We start from the raw sequence: 26649 nt of genomic DNA on the forward strand, positions 1-26649 counted from the left end.
TGAATGGCCCAGCAGGGCCAGAGCTGGGCACCTCCAGTCCTTTGCAGCCTGTGGGGAGAAAAGGGACCCTTACACTGCCCTGGGGACAGCGTGGAAGGAGGAGAGCTCCCACGCTGGTGCCTGTGACTCAGCCTGGGCAGGAGGGACCTGCTGGGGCTCGGTGCTCAGTTCTCTGGGGCTCTCCTGACCATTCCCATGTTGGTGTTTAAGGGGATGTGCAGGTGAGGCTGGAAAATGGTGGTGGACACTGTGCTGGAAGAGTGGAGGTGAAACAACAGGGCCAGTGGGGGACCGTGTGTGATGACGACTGGGACATGTCTGATGCTGCAGTGGTTTGTAAGCAGCTGGGCTGTGGGTCTGCTGTTAAAGCTCATTTGTACGGATACTTTGGGCCAGGATCTGGCCCCATTTGGATGTTTTATGTTCAGTGTCATGGCAACGAGTCTGCCCTGTCTGACTGTACAAACAGAGGCTCAGCTCAGGAGTACTGTACTCACAGTGAGGATGCTGGAGTGACATGTTCAGGTAAGGGGCCAGCCCATTCCCCACCTTTGTGGCTGGGATGGGGGAAGGGACCTGGCTGTGCTCTCAGGGAAACAAGAGGGAACTGGAGAAGTTCCCGGTGTGGCCAGTCACACTGCTGAGCTGGGGCTGTCATTGCTGGTTTCCCTGGTCCCTGACGAAAGCCCAGGGGGAACCTGCCACTGCCTGACCCCTGGTGTGGCTCAGCCCACCCTCCGTGGGTGCCTGGGGCTGGGACATGAAAGCCCACCATTCCCTGCAGTCTCTGTTGGTTCCCATCTTTCTCCTCCTGTTCACACAGGAGCTGTCTGGCAGCACCGAGGACCTGTTTCCCCCATGCCAGAGACACTGAGAGCAGCTCACGTGGCCACCCACAGCCCCACGGAAGGGCCCAGGGTCATCGGGGACTTCTGGGTTGTGTTCCCTCGCAGGCCCGAGCCCCCCAAAGCTGAGGGTCTGCTGAGAGGGGAGCAGCACTGGGCTTGGGCAGAAGAGCAGGGTGGCCCATGGCCACCTCATGCCTCTTGCAGGGTCACCCCATGAGAGCCAGCCCAGAGGGAAACACCCCTGTGCAGGCAGTGCTGACCTGCTGCCCAGCCTCTCCTGCCTACCCCAGCCCCTGGCTGCCCTGTGTCACAGGGCCTTGGCCAGCACTTGCTGGCTCTCCTTGGTGCCTGTCCTTGCACTGGGAGCTCGTGTCAGCCCAGGGCTGCTCCTCTGCCCGCTCTCCTGCCTTCTGACCAGCCCTTGGCCAGGGCTGTGCACGCCTGGCACTGCACTCTGGCCCTGGCTGAGGACCCTCCCCGGGCAGGTGCTGGAGCTGGGGGCTGGTGCAGACAGTGACTGTAGGTACACCCGCACTGCATCTGTGCCCTGTGACATGTCCCATCTCCCAGCAGTGCCCCAACAGCCCGAGAACCATCTGGGACTGGGGTGCATTTCTGGTGGCTCCAAGGGGTTCCTGCGCCTGGCCCTGAGCTGGGTGTGGCAGAGCTGGCTGCAACAGCCAACAGCACCTGGGCCCATCTCCTTGGGGCCAAGAGCTCTGGGTGCTGCAGGGCCTGGGGCCAGTTCCTGGCAGCCCAGGGTCTCCAGAATAGCAGCAGTTGACTTAAGTGGTGCCTGTGGGTTTGGGAGAAAAGCCAGCCCCCAAGTGCTGTGCTGATTTCTGAAGAGTGGTCGGGGGGTCTCTGGTGTGTTTGTGCCATCAGCACCCACTGGCAGCTGCTGGGATAGTTGTGAGGCTCTTTGCCTGTGGCCACCTCAGAGATGAGGTGAGACGTGGTCAAGCAACTGCCAGAGGGCTCTGGGACCTCACAGGGGTCTTTGGTTGCTCCAGGATTTGTCCAGCTGGTTGGAGGGGACAGCCCCTGCTCAGGACGAGTGGAGATCTATGACAAGGACCAGTGGAAAGCTGTCTGTGACTCAGACTTTGGTCCCAAAGCCGCTGACGTGGTCTGTGGGGAGCTGCAGTGCGGCGTAGCCCTGTCCATGCCTGGGGCAGCTCTTTTTGGAAAAGGTGTTGGTTCCATCTGGGACAGAGAGCTGCAGTGTTTGGGGAATGAATCTGTTCTCGCCTCCTGCCCAAGAGGGTCCCCCAGGGACCAGCCCTGCACCCACACCAATGCTGCCGGTCTCACCTGCACAAGTAAGGACTCAGGGTGGGGTGTTGAATGCTGAGTGTGAGCTGGGGATGGGGAGCAGGACGGGGACTGTGCTGTGCTGGGTGTGAAGGCAGGAGGGATGATGTGGTTTTCTGCAGCCCTAAGAGACTGCAGAAGGAGGAGAAAGGAAGGCTGTCCCTCTGACCCATCCTCCAGCTATGAGCACCAACGCAGCCTCTCTCATCTTCCTCTGTCCCCAGAGTACACAGGGTTCAGGCTGGTGAATGGCAGCACAGCTTGTGATGGGAGGGTGGAGGTCCAGGTGCTGGGGACCTGGGGCACCCTCTGTGCTTCCCATTGGGACCTCTTGGACGCCCACGTTCTCTGTCGTCACCTCAACTGCGGGTTTGCTGAGTCCATTCCTGGAGGAGGGCACTTTGGGAGAGGCACGGGCCCCACCTGGAGAGAGTCATTCCACTGTGATGGGACTGAAGGCCACCTGGGACAGTGCCCAGTGACTGCCCTGGGAGCCTCACCGTGCTCCCACGAGAATGTCGCTGCTGTCATTTGCTCAGGTGAGTGCTGTGTTGACTCCATTTTCCCCTTGGGTGTGACATGGCCACCCAAAGCAAGGGACCCCATGGCAGCAGCAGCAGGGTGAATTTCTCCCTGGAGAAACCCCAGCTTCACCAGGAGTGATGTGGAGAGCTTGATGTGCTCAGACTGAACGCTCTGATGTGGGAGAGCTGAGGACTGAGCCAGGCCTGGGGTCCCCTGCTCTCATGCTGCAGGACAGGCCCAGGATGGGGCTGTGGGGCTCAGCTCCATCCCTCCGGCTGCAGACAGCCCTGTCCCAGACCCACAGAGAGTCCCACAGAGCCCAATCCCACACCCAGAGGGGCTGCCCATGTGTCCCCAGCAGCAGCAGCAGCAGCAGCAGCAGCGGCAGCAGCAGAGCAGGGGTGTGAGCTGCAGAGCAGGACTGGGCTTTGCCCTGGCTTCTGCTCAGCACAAGACCCAAGCTGGGCCTGTTTGGTCAGAAAGGGCCCCCTCGCTCTGCTCCCTGCCAGGGACACTGGCTCCCAGCCCCCGTTCCCCAGGGGCGCAGAGAGGGACAGAGATGTATGTGCTGCCCCGTGTCTCAGCAGTGCCAGTGCCAGCTTGCTGAGGTTGGGCAAGGCTTGTCCTGGTGCTGCCCATCCCCAGGCCATTGCACCACCTGCTGCTCCCTCCTGTGGGAGCTGCCCCATCTGCCTCAGCAGGGACGTGCTGGGTGGTTCTGCCCCAGCAAGAGCCAAGAGAGTGTCTTGCCCAGGAAGGCTCAGGGACTGGGAAACCAGCAGTGTGGAAACCTGCTCCTGAAGCTTGCTGCAGAGGGTTGGGGGCAGGCAGGTGAGCTTCAGGGCACCGTGAGGTTTCCAGAGCCTGGAGAGGCATCTCAGGTTCCTGGGCTCTCTGGTGTTGCTGAGGGCTGGGATGTGGCTGCTCTCCCCAGGCTCAGCCAGCTCCGCATCCCTGCGGCTGGTGGGTGGAGGGAGCCGGTGTGACGGGCGAGTGGAGATCTTCCAGAGCAGGACATGGGGCAGAGTCCTGGATGACCAGTGGGACATGCAGGAGGCCAGCGTGGTGTGTCGGCAGCTGCGGTGTGGAGGGGCAGAGACAGCCTACAACCCCCCGAAGCCTGAGAGAGGGACAGGTCCCGTGGGGCTGCGAGGGGTGCGGTGCACAGGGCATGAGGCCAGCCTGACCCTCTGCAACACCTCCCTGGCCGAGAGTGCACTGGCAGCAGGGATTGCAGAGGATGTGGGGGTCATTTGCTGGGGTGAGTGGCACTGCAGGGGCCCCCCAGGCTCTGGGCTGGGTGGGCACCAGCCCCTGACAGCAACTGGGGTTTCTTCCCGCTGCAGGGAGCCGGCAGGTCCGGCTGGTGAACGGGTCCGGGCGCTGTGCTGGGAGAGTGGAGATCTACTACCGGGGCAGCTGGGGGACCATCTGCGATGACGGCTGGGACCTGCCCGATGCTGCCATCGTTTGCCACCAGCTGGGCTGCGGAGGGGCGGTGGAGGCGGTTGGCTCTGCTCGGTTCGGGGAAGGCTCTGGGCAGATCTGGCTGGAGAGTGTGAACTGCTCCGGGGCCGAAGCTGCTCTCTGGGACTGCCCGGCAGGGTCCTGGGGGAAGCACGACTGCGGGCACAAAGAGGACGCAGGAGTCGTCTGCTCAGGTCTGTGCTGGGAGCTGTGGTGGGAGCCCAGTGCCTGGGGAGGCCAGGCTAAGGGGAGAGCTGGCAATGCTCGAGGCTGTCGCTGGCTGCCTCTGAGCCCCTGCCCAAGGCCATCCTGGGGACACCCATGCACAGGTCCCCTCAGTCCCACTGGGGGTCTCTGAGGAGCTCAGTTGTGCCCATGGGTTAGTGGGAAGGGCAGGGTTGTCTGTCCACCAGGGACTTGTTGGAGAGAGTCCAGAGCAGGGCCACGAAGCTGATCAGAGGGCTGGAGCGCCTCTCCTATGAGGACAGGCTGAGAGAGTTGGGATTGTTCAGCCTGCAGAAAAGGCAGCTCCAGGGAGATCTAATTGCGGCTTACCAGTACCTGAAGGGGCCTACAGGAAAGATGGTGAGGGACTGTTTATCAGGGAGTGTAGTGACAGGACAAGGGGTAATGGGTTTAAGCTGAAGGAGGGTCGATTTAGATTAGATGTTAGAAAGAAATTCTTTACTGTTAGAGTGGTGAGGCCCTGGAACAGGTTGCCCAGAGAGGTTGTGGATGCCTCATCCCTGGAAGTGTTCAAGGCCAGGTTGGATGAGGCTTTGGGCAACGTGGTCTAGTGGAGGGTGTCCCTGCCCGCAGCAGGCGGGTTAGAACCAGATGATCTTTGAGATCCTGTCCAACCCTAACCATTCTATGATTCTAGGATTCTATGAATTTTCTCTGTCCATTGGTGCAAGGGGGACTTGCTGGCTGTGCCTTTGCCTGGCTGAGGGCATGGGGGCTGCAGGGGTAACCCTGCTCCCACAGCTCCAGACCAGCCTGTTCCCCCTCGGTGCCTTTCATCCCAGATTTTGTGGCCCTGAGGCTGGAGAACAGCACCACCTGCTCCGGGCGCCTGCAGGTTTTCTATAACGGGACATGGGGGAGCGTTTGCTCCAACTCAATGACTCCCAAAACGGTGTCGCTGGCCTGCAAGGAGCTGGGCTGTGGGGATGCAAAATCCTTGGAACGATACCCGACCTCTGGCAGGCTGACTGGCCCCGCCTGGCTGGATCGCGTGGAGTGTGGGGAGAGAAACAGCTCCTTCTGGCAGTGTCCCTCCGCTCCCTGGGACCCACAGTCCTGCGATGACCTGCGAGATGAGACTCACATCACCTGCAACGGTAACTCTGAGCCACCCGGGCACCAGCATCCCCAGCTCCTGCTCCCTGCTGGGCATTGTCAAACGCAGAGGCAGAGCCCACAGGGGCTTTTCCTTCCCATGCCAGACCCTCCTGCTGCTGCTGCTGCTGGTGGTGGCACAAAGGGGACTTCAGCTCTCAGAGCCCCACACATTCACCAGCAGTTGCCAGCTGGGCTCCCAGCAGTGCCTGGGGGAGGCAGAGGTGTCTCCAGGCAAGGTCTCGGAAGGGACCTGTCAGGGCTCCAAGGAGCGTCCCCTCCTCCTGCTGCTCTGTGAACCAGGCTCCCTTTGGGGCTGAGCACTCAGGGTCCCCCACCGTGTGCCGTGTGTGTCCCCTGAGTGACCGGGGTTCAGCTGCATCCGTGAGCGAGGTGGCACAGGGATGCGCGAGCAGAACTCAGCCCCGCTGTCTGCCACACGACCCCCCTGCAGCAGCCCCTTCACCGCTGCATTTCCTTCTCCAGGGAGACAGCCAGAAACGCCCCCGGCCCTGGGGGCCACGTGCCCAAACTCCACGAGCTGCACAGGTAGCTGCTCCTCTGCGTGCCTGTCTCAGCTGGCAGGGCTCTGCCTGCTGTGCCGTGCCCTGAGAGGTCTCTGCCTTCTCCAGACAGGGAGAAGATTCGTGCCGTGGGAGGCGAGAAGGGGTGCTCGGGCAGAGTGGAGGTGTGGCACCGTGGCTCCTGGGGGACGGTGTGCGACGACTCGTGGGACATGCAGGATGCCGAGGTGGCATGCAGGCAGCTGGGCTGTGGCCCCGCAGTGTCTGCCCTGGGCGAGGCTGCCTTTGGGGAGGGGACGGGCCCCATCTGGCTGGAGAAGGTGGAGTGCCGGGGGACAGAGCCGTCTCTGCAGGACTGCTGGGCCCAGCCTGGGGACAGCGGTGCCTGCCGGCATAAGGAGGACGCTGCCGTGAACTGCTCGGGTGAGGGGCAGGGCTGGGACCCCTCATGGGGATATTGGCAAGGAGCTGGGGTAGGCATTTTCCCCGCTGGGTCCCAGCATGGCTGTAGAGCTCCTGAGAGCAAGGCTGTCTGTGCAGCGCCTGGGAGCCTGGTGCCAACTGGGCAGCAGCTTCTGTGGGGCTGGATGTCCTCCAGCCTCTGCCTGCAGGGCCCTGCAGCCCCCGGGGGCATCTCCTGGGCTGCCTGCACTGTCCTGCCCATGGCTCTGGGGTCCTTCCTGGCCACCCTGACCAGCCCCGCAGGAGGGACACTTTGGGTGGGATGTGTCAGGGATGTCCGCACACGTGCACACACACACGGCGTGCCAGAGAGAAGGCTCCCTGGTACCTGCACACCCAGCCTCTCAGCCCTGCTCTCCTTCTCCTCCTCTGCAGCTGCACCCAGGACGGCAGCACCAACCCCCCGAGCAGGTAAGCTGTCCTCCCCGTCAGCGCTGGGTCTTCCCAGGGCCAGGCTGTGACCCACAGCCGGAGGGAAGGGGCTCCTTGCCGGGGTGTGAAACTCCCAAGAGGTGTCCCCGGGTTAGCGGTGGGGGAGGGGTTTGGGAGGGCTGTCATTACCCGGTAGGGTGGGAGCTTCCCCATCACTCCCTCCCCTGGGGTCCCTTACCCCCCCCGGTGTAAGGGGGGGTCAGGACTGGGTTGTCCTAGCCCCCCACCTCTCCCAGGCCTGCTGCTGCTATTTCTGTGTTCCTGCCCATGCAGATCCCACCCGGGGCCGTCCAACGGGCAGCGGGAGAGTCTCATTGCCCGTCATCATCTGCATCATCCTGGGAGCCCTTCTCTGCCTGCTCCTGGCCCTCCTGGCCGGGCAAGTGTGGAGCGCTAGGGCTGGGCGCAGAGGTGGGTCCTTCCCCCGCGGTCCCTGGGGAAGATGCCTCCTGGCAAGGCCAGGGGTGCTGTGGAATGTCAGTGAGGGGTACAGGCAGAGCTGGGGGTACCAGAGTGTGTGCTGCTTGTATTCCCATGTGCCGCCCCATTGACTGCCTGACCGTGATCCACCAGCAGCAAGGGGTAGAGAGAGTCCAGACTCGGGGGGAGTTAGGGATGGGGCAAGGAGAGCAATGGCCGAGCTGGGCTGGGGGAGATGGGAGCAGAGGGGAGACAGGTGAGGATGTGCCACTGGCAGTGCTCTGGGCAGCTCTGGAGGGGGCTGTGGGGCAGGGGAGATGCTGGGAGAAGCATGGGACAGCAGGGTCCATCCCTGTGGCATCAGGCCCCCAGGCTGTTCCTCCCTCCAACCCTTACCTACCCCCCAGCAGGGCAGGGGCCGTGCTATGGATCCATGGGGCAGGGAGGGGGCAGCTCCAGGGGCAGAGGAAAGGCAGGAGCTGCTCCAAGGTCAGCACCAGGGACCTGGCCCAGGGCCCAGAGGGGCACAAGGGCTATCTCTGAGGGGATGGTGTGAGGGTGTCGCTGCCCCTGACCATCTCCATGGGGACATTGCCCTTCCTGAGCAAGTGTCAGCGGTGACAGGACAGCGCAGTGGGGCTGTGCTGTGGGGACAGCCCTGGGCTGTCCCAGGGGCAGAGGGCTGGTGGAGCAGAGCAGGATGCCGTTGCCTCTCTGCCCATCCCTGAGCCAGCCCTGCCTCTGTCCGCAGGCTCCGAGAGAGCTTGGGAGCCCTTCCCTGAGGCCCTGTACGAGGAGATCGGTTACAGCCCGGTGTGGGAGAAGCAGGCGAGGTTCAGCGGCTCAGGTGGGTGTGGGTCCCTGATGGGGGGCACATCTGCAGGGCTCTTTGCCCTGGCCCCCAGACAAGGCTGCCTCCCTGCAGCCCCCTGGCCCATGGTCCCTGCAGCTGTGGGGCTGTGGGGTGTGTGGGGACAGCAGCCAGGTGGTGGGCGTGGGAGAGGAGCTTCCTCCCCACCAGCTCTGCCCATCCCAGCTGGGGACAGCCCCTCTCTGCCTGTCCCTGTGTCCCACTGGACACCTGAGGGGTGAGGGAAGGGGCTGTCCCGGGGCAGCTCTGGGAGCCCCTGTGAGATGGAGTTTGTCCCAGGGGAGCAGGCTGAGTCCTGAGCCCTCCTCCCCACGCAGCCCTGGCTCGGTGGGTCCCCTGTCCCCAGCAGCACTGAGCCCAAGCTGGGTCAGCAGAGCGCACTCCCATAACACCGGCATCACCTCTCTCCAGGCTCCTATTCAGAGGGGTCCCTGACCAAGGTGCAGCCCCAGCCCGGGGACAGTGAGGAGGAGGATGGCCCGGGGTCAGCACCAGGTAACGGGGAGCAGGAAGGGGTGGAGATCTCCTCCCTGCAGACTTGGGATGGACAGTGATGGCATTGTTAGAGTTGGGGAGGACACAGGCAGGGGTCTCCTGTGGTGCTGCCAAAACCAGTGTCTGAGCCCCATGTCCCCGCACATCCTCCCATCCTCTGCTCTGCAGGACGTGTCTTCTCATTCTCACCAACTCTCCTCTCCTTTCAGACGTCCCTGTCGGGCCCAGAGGTGACCCAGCAGATGGCTATGATGATGCCAGGGAGGTTTCTGACCCTGGGGAGGATCCTGCCTCTGGTCAGGGAGACTGGGAAATGCCCAGGGCCCCAGAGGAGGGAGCAGGGCCCAGGGATGCACCTGGAGGTGAGAGGCAAAGATAGCGCTGCCGGTTCCTGGGGTGCCATCCCTGCTGCTGGATGAATTGCTGCCATACTGAGACCCCAAAATCCTGGGATGGGGGAACCTGCCCTGGGAGTTTTCCTTGGGGAGACCAGGTGTGGGAGAGGGATCTGACCATCTCAGGAGTGGTGAGGAAAAGGGGGGAAGGTGATGTAGAGACCAGGAGGGCACCTCATGGGACGAACGTGCAATGGGCTGCCTTGCTGCCTGCAGGGGCAAAGCTGCGCTGCCAGAGAAGTGCTGGGGCCCCTGGAGCGGAGGGAGATGCCTGGTCCCTGTCCCCGGAGAGCACAGGCTATGACGATGCTGACGAGGTGTCTCTGGCACATCCCCCTGAGGACACAAAGGCTGTGACACCAGAGCTCAGTGCCCAACAGTCCCTGGGCCCCGGGCCAGGACAGCCCGTCCCTGCCGTGCAGCGGGGTGCAGCCAGGAGGGAGGAGAGGTCTGTGCAGCTGGGAGAGCCGTGAGCACCAGGGAACCGTCTGCCTTTTCCCACAGGCAGCAGAAACAGCCGGGCATTGCCTCTGGTTTTATTCTCCTGTGTTTACCCCCTGCCTCCACATTTGTTCTTATTAAAAGCCTTTGGGGGTATGACCCAGAGCTGGTGCTTGCCTGCCCAGGTGTCGGGGTGTCTCCCTGAGGCTGATGGGGGGGAGCAGAGCACAAGGAGATGGCGGTGAGGAAGGGCCATGTCTTGGGGACAGTGGGTTCAGGGTCAGGCTGTGGAGCTGCGAGAGCCCATGTTCCCTGGGGAATATTCCTGCTGACAGAGACATTTCCATCCTGCCAGCCACAGTTTCCAGCAAAAATGGCTCCCTGCAAGGTCCCGTGATGCACCCCAGAGGGAGCGCCCATCTCCTCACCCTGGGGTTCCCCAGCTGCTCTTTCCCCCAGGCCCTGCCTGGGCCACACTGGTCCCGTGGCACAGAGGCCATGACAGAGCTGCTGTGTTGGGGTGAACCCTGGGCTCTGGCCCCACAGAAACGAGCCCTAAGGTGGCCGCGGTGCCCTGAACACCCCATCCAGCCCCAGGGGGTCTGACGTCCCATGGATCACCTCCCACAGTGGTTAGGAGGCAGCTCTGCTCCCCACTGTCCTGGCACAGGGTACAGAGGCACTTGCTTTGGCACACGGGGCTGGGATTGCCCCTTCCCTGGCTCTGCCAGGTCCCCAGTCTCCATGAGCTGTTCCCGCTCCCTTGGGCCCTCACAGACCTTGGAGCAGTGCTGGTAGATCCCCAGAGCTGCCTCCTTCCTGGGCAGGGACTGTAAGGCCCCACGGCAGCCCTGGGACCCCCTCGTCCTGCTGCGCTCCAGCCCCCAGCCCTGCCCTCCTGCTGCCTCCCAGGGGTGTCAGTGAGGGTTTGTGTCGGGGCAGTACCTGTGTGCAGGTGCAGGGGGGATGAGAGCAGGAGCAATGGGGGGACCTTTCCCTCAGTGCTGTGGGAGGCAGAGGAGGGAGAGTCCAGGGGAGGGAGAAGGGATCCCCAGGAGACATGGGCTGCTGCCCAAAGCCATCATCCAGCCCCTGCTCTGGAGAAGGTCCTGTCTGGGAGGCGGCTAATTTGGGCACATTTCCATGGCAGAGGGTATTTTGTGTCCCTCCCCTAAAGCCGGCACTGCTGGGAGCTGAGCCAGGGTCCCTCTCCCTGGGCTGGGGCTTTCACCTGCCCCAGCTCCCATGGGCAGAGAAATGACTCACGCAGGAGCTGGGTAGGGACAAGGGTTTGACACTTGGGCAGGAACCTGAAACCCAAACTGCCCTCCCAGGTCCCACTGGTGGGTCTTCAGACCCCTCAAGCTCTTCCCTGATGGGCTTCTCTGCTGCAGACCAGAAGGTGTGTTGGGTGTCCATTGCAGGGGAGCAGCCCCAGGTGGGTAGCACTGCAAACAGCAGGATCTGGCCCTAGAGCAGAAGAGGGGAGGAGGCAGCTGTCACCAAGAGCATCTCCCACAGCAGCTCCTTGCTGGGAGCTCCTCCACCCCTGGGGTAACCTTGAGGGATATGGGGGAAGCCCAGGGTCACAGACCCCTCTGCCCTGATCCCTAGAGCTTTCCTGCTGGCAGTCCCTGACCTTGTGAGATGCAGGGCTGGAGCCTCCCCCAGCTGTAGTTTCCCAAGGGATGGAAGCTGTGTTTGCTGTGCCCATGAGTGTCACCCATGATGATGACCTTGAGGGTCTCTCCCTGATAACTCTCCTCTCCTGAGGGATTTCCACAGCTGTGCTCTGCCCAGCGTGGGTCAGCAGTGCAGAGGGTTGGGGTCTCACCATCAGGCCCCTTGTGTAGGTCCTGGGGAGCTGCTGCAGGAGCAAGCACAGATCTGGGGTACAGTGATGATCCCGCATTGCTGCAGAGAACAGACCCAGCCCTCAGGGCCAGACTGTTCAGGCCCCAAAATGCCCTGAAATGGGCTCTTTCTGCTCAGGTGTGCTGCCCCCTCACACACACCCCTGGGCTCTGTGGCTCATCTACCTGAGGAGGAGGAGGAGGAGGCACAGCTCTGCCAGGTGCCAGAGTAAGGGAGAAATATTACCCCTGGGGGAGGGCAGAGCTGGCAGGGAGGTGGCATGGGGCAGACACTGGGCTCTTCTCCCTGGTCCCCACCTGGGGTGGCTTGAGTCCACAGGTCAGTGTCCATACTGGCACCAAACATCCTGTGTTCAGAAGATATCCCCACCCCACCACCCTTCTGTACTTCACTTTTATACCTTATTTCTCTGAATTTGGGCCCACTGTTCCTGGGGGGCACTGAGCACCCTGCAGTAAAAGGCCATGTCTCATGTCCCATTTGGGTTGCAGGTGGTTTTGGTGTGAGAACAGCTGAGGCACCATCTCCTGGCCCTTGCTGCCTGTGCATGGCTTTGGACAGCCCTGTGTCTCCCTGATCCCACCAGCATGGGCTGGACGGAGACACCAAACCCCCAGGAACAAGAGGTGGGTACCAGCCCCAGCAGTCCCACCTCTGCAGGGCTGTGCCTGACCTCAGCACCTCTGGGTTCCTCTGCTCAAGGCAGTGGTGATGGCAGAGGGAAAAAGACCTGGAGACAGGGACAGGGTAAGAAATGCCATTCCACCAGCTGGGAGTCCCACAGGCCTGTCCAGGCTGGTCCAGCTCAGACACCCCTAGCTGCTGGCACAGGGGGGTGTTTCCCAGCTGGGATGGGATCTGCACCTGAGCTCAGGTCCAGCACCTCTGGGAGGTGGCTCAGCAGAGGCAGCGCACACAGCCCTCCTCACCCCACAGACAGGCCCTGGGTGGGCAGGGCAGGCCCACAGTGCCTGGAGAGGACCAGTGCTCCAGCTCCAGCCTGTACCCGCCTGAGGCTGGGCACTGGGGGAAAAAGCACCCTTGGAGATGCCGGGGATCGAACCCAGGACCTCCCACATGCGAAGCGGGCGCTCTGCCGCTGAGCTACATCCCCTTCACGCCTGCCAGCAGGACAGACACTCTGCTGCCGTGACATGTCTATGACAAGCACAGCCCTGTTGTCCCCTGGGTGCCCGGGGACCCTCTGCAGAAAACAGCATTTGAAGCCTCCTGAGATGGGGGAAGTCAGGACAGCCTCTCCACGGGGGCCTGATCCTGGCACAGGGGTGCACTGCAGAGCGTTGCCCCTTCCACATCTCGGCAGGGCAATGGGGCAGAAGGAGGCTCTTGCTGCAGGCGCTGCTCCCACGCTCTGACCCACTCTGGGCTTGATGGAGAGGAGAAAGCCCCCGAGTCTCCTCTGCCACCCAGGGCAACAGCCGTCTGTCTCCCATCTGTCCCCAGCTCCACAGGAGGAGCAGAGCAACAGGGTGAGGGAAACACCCTCCCTGGGGTGAGGTGTCCCCAGGCTCTGATGGCACCCCAGGGTGTGCGGTGGGGGGACATGGGGACAGAAACCTCTCACCCCCTCATCCAGGTAGTGGGCCTCCCCCTGCACCCCCCTCCCCGGCAGCATCCCTGGAGGTGGGGTGAAGGGCAGGCTTCCATCGCCCTGGGGCTGATGCCCAGAGAGGAGCACAGAGGTGTTTCATCAGTCATTGCAGCAGGCGGGTCAAGGGGGGCAAGAAACTCTGCTCAGGACAGCGTGTGACTACACACGACGCCCATGCACTGCAGTGGGTGATCCTCAGCACGGCTTGGTCAGCTGTCCTGGGCACATCAGAGGTCTCGCTGCGACAGACCTCCAGAGGAAGGATGCTGCCATTCAGGCCTCAGCTCCAGGGAGTGCCTCTGCCTGGGAGTGGGGGGGGACAGTGGCCTCTGGTCTGGGAACTGAGAACCAGGTGAAGGGGGGTGTGAGGAGAGGAGCAGTCTGTGCACCATGGAGAATGACAAAGACAGGGTCTTTGTAGAGACCATGCAGTGGAGAGACCTCGATCCCTGTGGAGCAGGGAAGGAGGGAGAGCTGGAGACCACCCCAGAGGAGCACTGAATGGAGAGTCCTGCCCAGGGGGAGGCTGGGGACTCGTGGTGCTGGAGGAAGGCTCCTTCTGAGCTGCAGGGCTGCAGCTACAGAGCAGGGACAGTGCTCTGGCAAGAGGTGAAGGAGCAAGCAGGGCTGGGGCAGGCTGGAGGAAGGCAGACAGGTCTGCAAAAATCTGAGGGAGAAAATGATTGCTGAAGCCCGGGGTTGAACCAGGGACCTTTAGATCTTCAGTCTAACGCTCTCCCAGCTGAGCTACTTCAGCCCTGCCCCAGCAGCCCTGGTCCCTGTGCCACCCATGCCAGGCCACAGGCTGGCACCCAGGAGGAGTGCTCCTCAGGGAGGTTCCCAGGGGAAAGCTGTGCCCAGCCCTGAGCAGAGGGGACCTGGCTCCTCCCTGACCCCAAGGCCAGGTGGGCTCCAGCTTTGGTGGAGGCCAGCTTACACTGGGCGTGCCAAGATGTCTGTGGGCCTTGTACAAACGGGACAGTGGTGAAGGTAAATGGGCAGACCAGGCATGTGCAACTGCAAAGGCTGAGGGTGGAAGAAGCGTGGGGCTGGTGGAAGACCTTATCTCCTTCCCCAGGGAAGGCCTCCTCCCACCCTTTTGTCCCTGGCTCCACTTCACTCACTCCTTCATTCCCAACTCCTCTATCTCCTCCCCGCTGAGCAGCGCAGGGGGATGGGGAATGGGGGTTGTGGTGAGTCCATAACAGTTGCTCTCTGCTGCTCCTTCCCTCTAAGACTTTTCCCATGGGGTCCCTCCTATGGGCTACAGTCCTTCAAGACAAACCCGCTCCAGCATGGGCTGTCCTCCATCCAGCATTCTTTCAGGAACTGTCCAACATCTTCAGTGTTGGGTCCTCCACGGACTGCAGGGCTTACTTTGCCCACCATGGGTTGCAGGGAAATACCGGCTCTACTCTGATATTCTCCATGGGCTGCAGGAGGCAATCTGCTCTTGTGCCTGGAGCACCTCTTCCCCCTCCCTCTTCACCAACCTTGGTGCTTGCAGGGCTGTTTCTCACATTTTTTCTCCCTTACTCCTCTCCCATTCTGGCACTTGTGTCCTTTCTTAAATATGCTTTTGTGAAGGTCCTACCAGCTTCACTGATGGGCTCGTTTTTGTGCAGTGGTGGTCTGCTTGGAGCCTGCTGGAACCAGCTCTGTCTGGCATGGGGAGGCAGCCCCTGGTGTCTTCTCACAGAGGACACCCCCGCATCCCCCCTGCTGCCAAAGCCTGGACACCACCACCAATACACAGTGTAAATCTTTGCCTTGCTGAATGACATCCCCTTCCTCTTCCCTCATCCACAAATACAATTTACTCGCTGGGGAGGAAGAGAGAGAACAGAGAAGGCCTTGATGCTGTGCAAACATGGTCCAGCAATAGCTACACCATCGGTGTGTTGGCAACTCTGTTTTGGTGACAAATCCCAAACACAGCACCACGGGGGCTGCCGTGAAGAAAATTAACTCCATCCCAGCCCAAACCAGTACAGTGTGCCTGGAAGAATGTTTCCAGGATTAGCTTCTCTATCTCCTTCCCAGGGAGAGAGGTGAGGCTGACTGGCCGGTAGTTCCCTGGGTCCTTCTTCTTGCCCTTCTCAAAGACAGGAGGGACATGTGGTTTCTTCCACTCTTTGGAGGACTGTATTGAGTGCGCACACGTGAACTGAGGCAAGAGGACTCCCACCACCTGTGGGTTTGTGGCAGGTATGGGAGGAAGCTGAGTCCCTGTGACGGATCCACTCGGCTCCCTGACCAAACCAGCAGTAGTTTGGTTTCAGGTCCAAAGGAGGTAAAGGCCCAGGTGTAACCTGGCCAACAACTTCTCTAGTTCCAGTCTGGTCTCTGAAAACAGGAGCAGAGGGACATGGTGAGCATTGATGTATATGGGCTTGGAAACTGGAACACCCATCACACGATTAAGACATGAGTAACAGGTGGTTCCTCCAAGACTCATTTATCAAGGAACAAAGAAAGTTGTGGGTAGAAGGAGTCTCATGCATACCTTTCCCATCACATGGAATTTGCCTATGAGCCAACCACTCTATTCCATAAATGTGGCAGCCTAAGGGTATCTTCTTTGAGCTCTCCCTGCTAAGCAGCTGGCTGCCCAGCGGTGGTCTCTCCTTGAGCTGGGACACCTCTCAAGGTTACTCCTCGAGGCTGAGACCTCTTACCCGCTGCAGATCTTTGCTAAGTGACTGATATCGTGCTTAACCTTGTGTAAGAGTGCACTAAGATTTTGTATTGGTGACTTTGATTCTGTTTTGGTAGCTGTGAATCATTGTTATATCCTCTGTGCAGCAAGGAATAGAGTGATCCTTGCCATCCAACTTTGTTAAGGTGCAGTAAAACCGCTTTTGCTGATACTTCTGGCGGTGGTTCTTTAATTGGTCTAAATTGCCCGTCTGTGACAAACTGGTGTAGTCAGCAGGAGTCTGCATCAGGATTTGCGACAGGAGACCTTACTGCAGCCATACACTGTATATAAAGCTGGCTTATGAGAAGATGAAGAGAGACTTTTTACCAGGGCCTGTAGTGATAGGACAAGAGGCTTTTAAACTGGAAGAGGGTAGGTTTAGATTGAACATAAGGATGAAATTTTATCTGGTGAGGGTGGTGAGACACTGGCAGAGGTTGCCCGGAGAAGTTGTGGATGCCCCATCCGTGGAAGTGTTCAATGCCAGGTTGGATGGGGCTTTGAGCAACCTGGTCTAGTGGAGGGTGTCTCTGCACATGACAGGAGGTTTGGAACTAGATGATCTTTAGAGATTTTGTTCCAACCAAAACCATTCAATGATTCTATGATCCTGTTCTTATCAACTTCCCTCTTCTCAGCATCAAGCAGATGAGCAGAGGTTCAGCAAGAGAATAGCCAAGGGCTGTGAACAGAGGTGCAAGGGAGAACACCCTGGCATGACCTGCCTCCCAGCCTCACATCACCCTGGGTGGAGATGACATGGATCCTGCATCTATGTCATGGTGTTGTCACTCAGGTCTCCAGATCCCTTTGGGAGGCCCTGGGGTGTCTGCCCCACAGCAGCTCTTGGCTTTCCTGGAGGTTCGGTGCTGTGTTTGCCCACTGAGTGGAGTTGTGTTTGGCACCCAGGCACCTGGCATGGCACTAGAGTGGCACGAATGGCATGAAAATGTGAGCTCAGAAATAAAAGTCTTCAGTGCAGGGGTGTGGGTGTGCCTTAGCTTTATAGTGACTGGAGCTTTAGTGAGTACATTGGAGAGAGATAGAGAGACCCGGGGCACTCCTCGCTTTGATCAGCTCAGGAACGTATTGCACAAGGCACGTTCAGGTGCCCTAAACCTCTGGGGTCACTGCGGGTGGCCAAGGATCTCCTCCTTCTCCCTCTGGCCCTCAGCTGATGCTCAGGAAGGAGGTGGGCATTCTCAGAGATTTTCCATCAGACCTCGCAAACACTTGCACATGTCTTGGACCAACCCTAGCACTTCGGTCATCACAAAATGTCTGTATGTGAGCTCGTGAGTCCCCGCTGAATAAAGGCAAAGGCTCCGAGCAGGGGCTCACGCGCTGGTAACTCTGTTGTGCACACCTGAACTGAACCAGGAGGATTCCCAGCTCCTCTGGGTCTGTGAGGTTGAAGTGGGGAGCTGAATCCCGCTTCATCCAAGGGCTTCCTGGTCAGGAGGAGATGCCTCATTGCCTCAGCTGAACCCCTGCCCTGCACAAGGGAAGCCAACCCCTCCCTGTGCCTGTCTGTGTGTCCTTTTTCTTTCTCATCGGTGTCCAGAGGGAGACACTGACACCTGTCATAGAGAGCCACCCTCTGGAAGGACCAACTGTGCTGCTGCAATCAGTCTCTCTCCACTTTTGGTGACTGCTTCAGGCGATGTTGCAGCATGTTCCCCAGGGGTGACCCCGGTGCCTTTCAGGAGCTGCCAGCCGCAGAGCCGCAGGGACATCTGCAGTGAGCCCAGAGAGGGCAGAGAAAGTGGTGCCTTGGGCTGGTCCTCTGCTGCTGCTGAGCTGGGCTGGGCTCCTGGGAAGGAGGGAGCTCATGGCAAGAGGGCAGCGCTGAAGAGAGACAGCTCTGCCCAGGAGCAGCTCCTCTGCAAAGCGCAGCAGGGCTGAGGGCACTGCCTGCAGGCACCAAGTGAGACAGCGGGAGGTTAAAGGCAATCTGGGTGGGAGGATGCTGAGAGCTCACAGAGAAATCTTCACCGCTGTGGATGTGTTCTGTCTCTGGCTGCAGGGCAATGCACAGGAGTGTCCTGATGGGATCTCCCAGAGCTGGCACATCCCATGCTTGGTGTAGAGGAGAGGGACGTGCTCTGGAGCAAGGATTTCCTGCTTTACTGTTAGAGGGACAGCGGGGCACGACCCCTGCCTTCTCCCAGGGAAGGCTGCAGGGGTGTGAAGCCAGGTGTACCCCCAGGGGTGCCCAGGGCTGTCCTTCCGAGCAGGTTTCCTGTGCCCTGGGGGGCTGTGTGCTGGGACAGGGACTCAGCCACCTGCCAGGATCAGCACTCAGCCTGCCCGGGGGGCTTGCAACAGCACGGGGGGAGAGGCTCTGGGTGGAAGGAGCGATCCTCAGAAGGGCAGAGACTTTGCTGTTCAGAGGGCACTGCATGGGTCAGAGCTGTTCACAGCTCCAGATCACCCAAGGACATTTCTGAGGAGATGCTTCAAGGAGAAGGTCAAGGCAGGGATTAATATAAAGATAAGGAGATATCCTAAGTCTGACTTTTCAACTTCCTACTCTTGGGCAATGGGAGGGGAGAAATGAAAAAGGAGCTCTCCAGAACAAACAAGTCAGTGAGACTCCTGAACTGTCACTTTGAGTGATCGCTAGGTCTACCAAGAGCCTCCGAAAGTGCCTTCAGCCACTTCTCTTCCTATGGACAGCACCTGCATCACCTTTGCTGGACTCACCAGGGTTGTTCCGACCTGCCCTTTTCCACCTGCCAAGAAGAATGTGCACCCAGCCAGTGCCCTGAAAACAGACATGTTTGTGTAGAGCCCAGGTGAGTGCACAGAGGTTGGGATGGGGGCTGTGAGAGGTGATGGGAAAAAGACATGGGAAAGGGAAACATCTCCCAGGAGAAAAATCTCCAGGCAGCAGGGATATGATCAGGGAATGAGAGGAAACTAAACCCAGAAATGTTGTGGAAGGGGGAATTCAGAAAACTCTGTATCATCCCCTCCATTGCAGACCCCTTCCTCTGAGAAAGCCCTCTTGCCTCCTTTCCCTCCAAGCAAAGCCTCTGCCTTCAGGGTGGTGGGGTCCAAGACATGGACCACCTCCTCTGCAGCCAGAGCCCCAGCAGAGCTGTGGTGCAGCTCTCCAGCCACGTGTCCATTTGCCTCAGCAGATCACAGGGGCTTAGAGCAACTGCTGATCAATGTTGATGCCTGGGAGGTGGTCTGAACCGTTGAGTAAGGGTAATGCTTTCCTGGGTGCCTGGCTATCTCGTGAGTTCCCACCTGCAGTACCGTATCCATCTCTGGGGTCCCCAGAACAAGACAGACATGGAGCGAGTCCAGAGGAGGGCCACAAAGGTGATCAGAGGGCTGGAGCACCTCTCCTATGAAGACAGGCTGAGAGAGTTGGGATTGTTCAGCCTGGAGAAGAGAAGGCTCCAGGGAAACCTTCTTGCAGCCTTCCAGTACCTGAAAGGGGCTACAGGAAAGCTGGAGAGGGACTGTTTATCAGGGAGTGTAGTGGTAGGACAAAGGGGAATTGGGTTTAAACTAAAAAAGGGTAGATTCAGACTAGATATTAAGAAAATAGGGTGTCCCTACCCATGGCAACGGTCTTGGAACTAGATGATCTTTAAGGTCCCTTCCGACCCAAACCATTCTATGATTCTATGATTTCCCCATGTTTCTCCACTTGTCTGTGTTATCTCTATTGCTATCTTGTTCTAGCTGTCAGGCTCTCTGGGGATGGAGTTTCAGCTGCAGAGTAGCACATTGACATTGTGAGTCGTCCCGTGCAGGTGTGTCCATGGAACTGAGGTGTCCCAGCTTTCACCTGTGGGGCTGTGGGGAATGCAGCCTGTGGGGCTGGGGAATGAGCTGGGTTTTTTTGTTAGTCAGATGCCACCGTTAGGACACTTGGCTATCTCCTTGAGTTGTCCTTCCCAGCTGTGAGCTGCCCTCCAAAATACAAACCTGTCCCATAGCCGCTTTGTGTTATCTGAAAGTCCCACAGAGAAGGACAGCGACGCTACAACCAAGGAAATGCTGTTGGGCTGGTGAAATGATCCATGCGTGTCCTTGGCTAGCAGTGGGGTGCTGAGAGCTTGAGAAAGGGTGAGACATTTAGTGGTCTGCAGTGGGTGCCTCTGCTCTCAGCAGTGTCTGGTGACTTTTCAGGGTAACATGGGATTGTGATCACCCTCCATCTGAAAATGGTGTATTCCAGGGTAGATGGGAACAAGACGAAAGGACAGACCAGCTCCCCTCATTCTGCTCTAAGCCACAGTCAATCCTCTTGCTTTGCAGGACTTGCTGTGTTCTCCCCGAGTGCAGAAGAAATGCTGAAGGTCTCTGACGTCCAAGAACACTCCCCAGCTGTGATGGGGGGAGCTGTAAAAAAACCCCAAACATCTCAACTGGCATTTGCCATCCTCATTCCTTAGGACTGGGATATCAGATGCTGACACTCCCTTCTGTGTTAGGACTGTTTTCATCTGACAAAGTCAAACACCATGACTGGCCTCCAACCCCACGATACCAATGAACCCACTGCTGCAGAGCAGGGCTGACTCCAGCCAGCATCAACCAGTGCTCCAGCCACAGAGCTGAGGACAGTCTCCTGGAAAAAGAAAAGGATGTGTGTGTGTGTGTGTAGCAGAGGGAGTATTCATGGGACATAGCTTTGAATTTGCTCAAAATGCTCTCCCCTAACTTATTGTGTTTTCCTCCTTGAACAGTGCCCCATGCTCAGAGGCAGCAAATGTCCAACAGCAGCTCCATCACCGAGTTCCTCCTCCTGGTTTTCACAAGCACACGGGAGCTGCAGCTCTTGCACTTCTGGCTCTTCCTGGGCATCTACCTGGCTGCTCTCCTGGGCAATGGCCTCATCATCACCGCCATAGCCTGTGACCACCACCTCCACACCCCCATGTACTTCTTCCTCCTCAACCTCTCCATCCTCGACCTGGGCTCCATCTCCACCACTGTGCCCAAAGCCATGGCCAATTCCCTCTGGGACATCAGGGCCATCTCCTACGCAGGATGTGCTGCACAGGCCTTTCTGTTTGTTTTTTTCATTTCAGCAGCATTTTATCTTCTCACCGTCATGGCCTATGACCGCTACATTGCCATCTGCCAACCCCTGCACTATGGGACCCTCCTGGGCAACAGAGCTTGTGTCCACATGGCAGCAGCTGCCTGGGGCAGTGGGTTTCTCAATTCTGTGCTGCACACGGCCAATACATTTTCTATACCACTCTGCCAAGGCAAATGCTGTGGACCAGTTCTTCTGTGAAATCCCTCAGATCCTCAAGCTCTCCTGCTCACACTCCTACCCCAGGGAAGTTGGGCTTTATGTCATTAGTGCCTGTTTATTTTTTGTGTGTTTCATTTTCATTGTGCTGTCCTATGTGCAGATCTTCAGGGCTGTGCTGAGGATCCCCTCTGAGCAGGGACGGCACAAAGCCTTTTCCACGTGCCTCCCTCACCTGGCCGTGGTCTCCTTGCTTGTCAGCACCGGCATGTTTGCCTACTTTAAGCCCCCCTCCATCTCCTCCCCATCCCTGGACCTGGTGGTGACTGTTCTGTACTCAGTGGTGCCTCCAGCAGTGAACCCCCTCATCTACAGCATGAGGAACCAGGAGCTCAAGGATGCACTGAGGAAGCTGAAGAAACTGTGAAGTTGCTGCTTTGAGTTTCAGGCAGGTAAAAACTCTCCCGTCTTCCAGTAGTCTGTCACAATGCCTCTTTAGCCAACTCTTTCATTGTCTTTATATCTGGCCTTTCCTTTCTCTCTGTCTCAAAGAGTTCTTGTATGGATGGTCCTTGTGGAAGGCAGAGCTCAGCAGGGACTGCTTGTACTTAGCATACAGTTGAGGTGTGTGGTTTATGGTTTCCCAAATTGAATCATATTTTACTTTTGTTTCTTGGTAATGAAGAGAAATCTTTCTGTGTCTGTGAGCAGCCAGTTCTCTGAGGAAAGCAGGTGGGAGTTGGTTCAAAGGAGCTGTACTATCCAGCTGCACAATTCAGTGGAGAAGTCTGATGTCAGGAGAAGTGATGCAAGTCCCAGGTGGCTGATGGTGGGCTTGGGGCGGTGGGGAGAAAGGTTGTCCATACAGTGTTGGAGCTCAAGGAGACTGCTTTTCCTACCTGCCCAGATCTCCTTAGGTGGCCATCTGGATCAATATGAACTGGAGAATGCTGCTATCACCTCTTCTCTGTAAACAAAATATTTATAAAAACCTCTTTAAACAGCAAAAATCCTCTGCCATTAAATGCGCACTGAAATCTCCCTTTTTAGCTACCAATTAGCTTAACAAGTCTTGGAGTCTTGAAGAAAAGTCCAGGAAGAGACAAAGCACTTGAGGGATCTCTGCATTTTAATGAGCCTCCTGGTGTATTTGATGCTGAGTGCGTGAAGCTTCAACGCTGAGAGAAGGTTGCACAAACTGCTCAAGAAGGTAAAGTCAGAAGCAAACACTGAACTTTCTTGGAGTATTAATTATTCCCACGGAGGGCCATTACCAACAAAGCTTCCCCATGGACTCGTGATTTAGAAAATGTTAGTTGAAACTTAGCACTAGCAATTTAAACATTGATAACTGCAGTAGACAAAGCCTATAGACCGCTGTACATGAACTGTAAGAACCATGTTACAACAGGCCGAAAAGCTAATCGGCCGAAACCGACCTAAGAGGATGTGAAACAGGGTATAGAACCACTGTATATTGTATAAGATGACCATTTAGAAACCGCTTAGTAACAAAACAGCAAACAAATTAAACCAAAAAAAAAAAAAAAAGCAAGAAGACCCCAGTCCTTCCTCTTACTATTGGTCTGAACTGTCGTGTGAGGCGTGGGGAACTTAGATTGTAAGGGTAAAATTGCCAAGTGATTTCTTTGTTCAGGCTCCCTCTTTGGAGGCAGGCAGAGGAAAGTGCAGGTGACTGATGCTGAGAAAAGCCTTGATGTGTTTCATCGAGCCAAACTCCAAGCCCTGACCCCCAGCCTCTGGGAAGGGAGATCCTGTCCTTCATGCATGGCTCAGGGTTTTCCTGGGGTGGTGGGATGTGGGGTGTGCAATGTCCAGTGAAGGACCGTGGTACAAAACCTCCTGGCATCTCCAGAGTGTGCAAGGTGGCAACAAGGCTCCAGTGTCATGAGGACAAGGTGTCTCCTCATAGGCCTCACTGACAGAGACAACTGCCATAGCCAAGGGGACAAAGATCTCCATCCTGCTAAGCTTTTCTGCCTTGCCAGTGCCCTCGGCCATCTCCACCTCGGGCTTTCCTACACTGCCCCATGCCTCCTTTGTTTCCCTGCAGGCTGTAAACACCCATCTCATTTTCCCACCTTGCCCTCACCCTGTCATGTCCCTCCCTGTACTACTGATGTCTCTCCTTGAAAGACTAAGCCATGACATGATCACAGACCCTTGCTGGGTGATCTGTTGCACCACAGCACTACCCTTTGAGTGACATTTCTATCTTCTTCTTGTGTCCAGGATAGACATCCCAAGCCGCACTTTGTAGCTTTGTCCTGCTTTATTCCACTACAGAGAAACTCTCCGTCATCTCTGAAACCACTCTTAGAATCATAGAATCATAGAATGGTTTGGGTTGGACGGGATCTCAAAGATCATCTAGTTCCAACCCCCCAACTGCGGGCAGGGACACCCTCCGCTAGACCACGTTGCCCAAAGCCTCATCCAGCCTGGTCTTAAACACTTCCAGGGATGGGGCCTCCACCTCTCTGGGCAATCTGTTCCAGGGCCTCACCACTCTAACAGTAAAGAATTTGTTTCTCACATCTAATCTAAACTGACCGTCCTTCAGCTTAAACCCATTACCCCTTGTCCTGTCACTACACTCCCTGATAAACAGTCCCTCACCATCTTTCCTGTAGGCCCCCTTCAGGTACTGGTAAGCCGCAATTCGATCTCCCCGGAGCCGCCTTTTCTCCAGGCTGAACAATCCCAACTCTCTCAGTCTGTCCTCATAGGAGAGGTGCTCCAGCCCTCTGATCATCTTCATGGCCCTCCTCTGGACTCGCTCCAACAGCTCCATGTCTTTCTTGTACTGGGGCCCCCAGAGCTGGACACAGTACTCCAGGTGGGGTCTCACAAGAGTGGAGTAGAGGGGCAGGATCACCTCCCTCGACCTGCTGGTCACGCCTCTTTTGATGCAGCCCAGGACACGGTTGGCTTTCTGGGCTGCAAGCGCACACTGCTGGCTCATGGTGAGCTTCTCATCAATCAATACCACCAAGTCCTTCTCCTCAGGGCTGCTCTCAATCCATTCCTCACCCAGCCTATAGCTGCGCTTGGGATTGCGCCAACCCACGTGCAGGACCCTGCACTTGGCCTTGCTGAACTTCATGCGGTTCACACAGACCAACCTCTCCAGCCTGTCAAGGTCCCTCTGGATGGCATCCCTTCCCTCCACCGTGTCAAACACACCACAGAGCTCGGTGTTGTCAGCAAACTTGCTGAGGGTGCACTCAATCCCACTGTCCATGTCACCGACAAAGATGTTGAACAGTGCCGGTCCCAGTACCGGCCCCTGAGGGACGCCACTCGTCACTATTCTCCACTTGGACATTGAGCCGTTGACCACAACTCTTTGAGTGCGACCACCCAGCCAAGATCTTATCCACTGAGTGGTCCCTCCATCAAATCCATGTCTGTCCAATTTAGAGACAAGGATGTCATGCGGGACAGTGTCAAATGCTTTGCACAAGTCCAGGTAGATGACTTCAGCTGCCCTTCCCTTATCCACCAATGCTGTAACCCCATCATAAAAGGCCACCAAGTTTGTCAGGCATGATTTGCCCCTAGTGAAGCCGTGCTGGCTGTCACCAATCACCTCCTGGTTTTCCATGTGCCTGAGCATAGTCTCCAGGAGGGTCTGCTCCATAATCTTGCCAATCACGGAGGTGAGACTGACCGGCCTGTAGTTCCCTGGTTCTTCCTTTTCACCTTTCTTAAAAATGGGGGTTATGTTCCCCCTCTTCCAGTCGGCGGGAACTTCGCTGGATTGCCAGGACTTCTCAAATATGATGGAGAGTGGCCTGGCCGCTTCATTCGCCAGTTCCCTCAAGACCTGCGGATGCATCTCATCAGGTCCCATGGACTTGTGCACCTTCAGTGTCCTTAGATATTCTCCAACCTGATCTTCTCTTCCAGCAGTCACAGGCTATTGCTACAGTGCCCTGAGCCCCCCACGGCACGAGGCTAAAGGAGCAGAGGTCCCTCTGTCTCTGCACACAGGTCATGTGCTTCAGGCCCTGAAGGCCATCTTGGCAGACCTCCTCTGGACCCTCTCCAGTTCCTCTCCACTCTTCCAGGAAAAGGAGCCCCACACCAGGACACATTGTTCCAGATTTTATCACAACCGTGCTGAATCAAGGGAGGGAGGTAACTCCCCTCGTCTGGGTGGCCACGCTTTTGTGCATGCAGCCCCACAGGCAGCTGGCCTTGTTCATGGTGAGCATGCTCCACCGGCTCCCATGGCATCTCTTGTAGTGTCCTTCTCCTCAGGGTCACTCCCCAGGCAGTCAGGTCCCAGCTTGCCCTGATGCATGGGCTTATTCTGCCCCGATGCAGGACTGGGCACTTCTCCTTGAAAAACTTAGTAGGGTTTCTGTTGGCCAAATCCCAGAGTTTCTCAAGGTCTCCATAGACTGAAGCTTCATTGTGCCAGCTCTTAATAGATGGGTGTAGGTGGCTCACCCTACCCAGTGACGCCTCTAACAAGACGACAGCACAAGGAATTGCAGGACAGGACAGATAATAAAAGGAGGTACTAATTTATTGGACTTTCTGAACAAGGTAGGAATTCCCAGTGCAGCCATCCCAGAAACACCCAACGAGGGCACTAGGCAAGCAAAGCCAGGACCAGTGGGTCAAGGGGAAACAGGTGGGCTGTTTGTGTGGGAGGATTTGAGGAAGACCAAAGAGAAGAACTTGGGAGGGAGAGAAGGCGGCAAGACAAAATAGGAGGTAAAGCAAAGGTTCAGATGAGGGCTGTTTGGGGGCACCTGTGGAGCAGCCCTGAGCCTGAGCAGGGCAATCAGCCCGGCTGGGTACCCTTCTGATGTGCCTGTGCAGTAATGCACAGTGTGTGGGGAGCAATCAGGAGGAGTCAGGAGTCTGTGGGGAGTTCCTGAGCTGCTGTCTCATGGGGAGAACTGAGATGTGGTCAGACAGCAGACACCACTGGAGTGTGGCCATGGGTAGAAGCAGCCTCTTTAGGAAGGACGAGGCAGGTCAGTGACTAGGAGTTGCCCTGAAAGTGAACAAGCAGCAGGCCTGCATGGAGTTCTGCCTAGTGACAGATGATGAGCCAGGTGAGAGCTGATGGGTCGGGATTAACAGACAGACTAACATGGGTGACGTTGTAGTTGGTGTCTGCTATGGACCAACCTTATTAGGAGAAGAAGCAGATGGGGCTTCTTCAGACACCTGAAAGAAGCTTCACATTCTCAGGCCTTGGCCCTCATTTTGGACTTCAGGCACTTGGCCATGGGCCTGGAGGCAGCACAATAGGGCACAAAAACACGCAGGAGGTTACTGGAGGGCACCAATAACCTCCTGAACATTCAGAGAAGGTGTTAAGAAATGCCAAGGCCCACCTCAAGTTCAGTCTGGAAATTTAATCTGGATGTAAAGATATCAGGAAAGAATTTGAGAATGATGCCAGCAGCAAGAGGAAGGCTAGGGAGCACGTGAGCCTGCTGCTAGATGGGGCAGGGACCCTGGTGACAAAGGACTCAGGAGGGCCAAGGTACTCAATGCCTTCTTCATCTCTGTCTTTACTGGTGAGACCAGCCTTCAGGAATCCCAGGCCCTCAAGACCAGAGGGAAAGTCTGGAGCATGGAAATGTAGCCTTTGTGCAGGAATCACCGTTTAGGGAACACATTAAAAAAAAAATGGACATACATGAGCCCAT

The 26649-nt window shown here is 57.5% G+C and overlaps 1 protein-coding gene and 2 non-coding genes across 3 annotated transcripts; 1 reads left to right on the forward strand and 2 right to left on the reverse strand.

The window, feature by feature from the left end:
* Nucleotides 1–314: 314 nt before the first annotated feature.
* LOC129196904 (antigen WC1.1-like) lies at nucleotides 315–9567 on the forward strand. The gene is made up of 14 exons (XM_054804871.1): nucleotides 315–525; nucleotides 1862–2170; nucleotides 2387–2705; nucleotides 3632–3948; nucleotides 4034–4348; nucleotides 5183–5497; nucleotides 5982–6044; nucleotides 6128–6442; nucleotides 6857–6892; nucleotides 7187–7324; nucleotides 8085–8180; nucleotides 8616–8699; nucleotides 8909–9061; nucleotides 9311–9567. Exons 1-14 carry the CDS (start codon nucleotides 315–317, stop codon nucleotides 9565–9567), a joined length of 2928 nt encoding a protein of 975 aa, XP_054660846.1.
* A 2885-nt stretch (nucleotides 9568–12452) lies between these two features.
* TRNAA-CGC (transfer RNA alanine (anticodon CGC)) lies at nucleotides 12453–12524 on the reverse strand. The gene has a single exon. It is a non-coding gene; the product is annotated as a tRNA-Ala (tRNA).
* A 1182-nt stretch (nucleotides 12525–13706) lies between these two features.
* Nucleotides 13707–13779, reverse strand: TRNAF-GAA (transfer RNA phenylalanine (anticodon GAA)). The gene has a single exon. It is a non-coding gene; the product is annotated as a tRNA-Phe (tRNA).
* Nucleotides 13780–26649: the final 12870 nt, after the last annotated feature.

The sequence above is a fragment of the Grus americana genome, chromosome 27 (assembly GCF_028858705.1).
Source record: "Grus americana isolate bGruAme1 chromosome 27, bGruAme1.mat, whole genome shotgun sequence".
NCBI lineage: Eukaryota > Metazoa > Chordata > Aves > Gruiformes > Gruidae > Grus > Grus americana.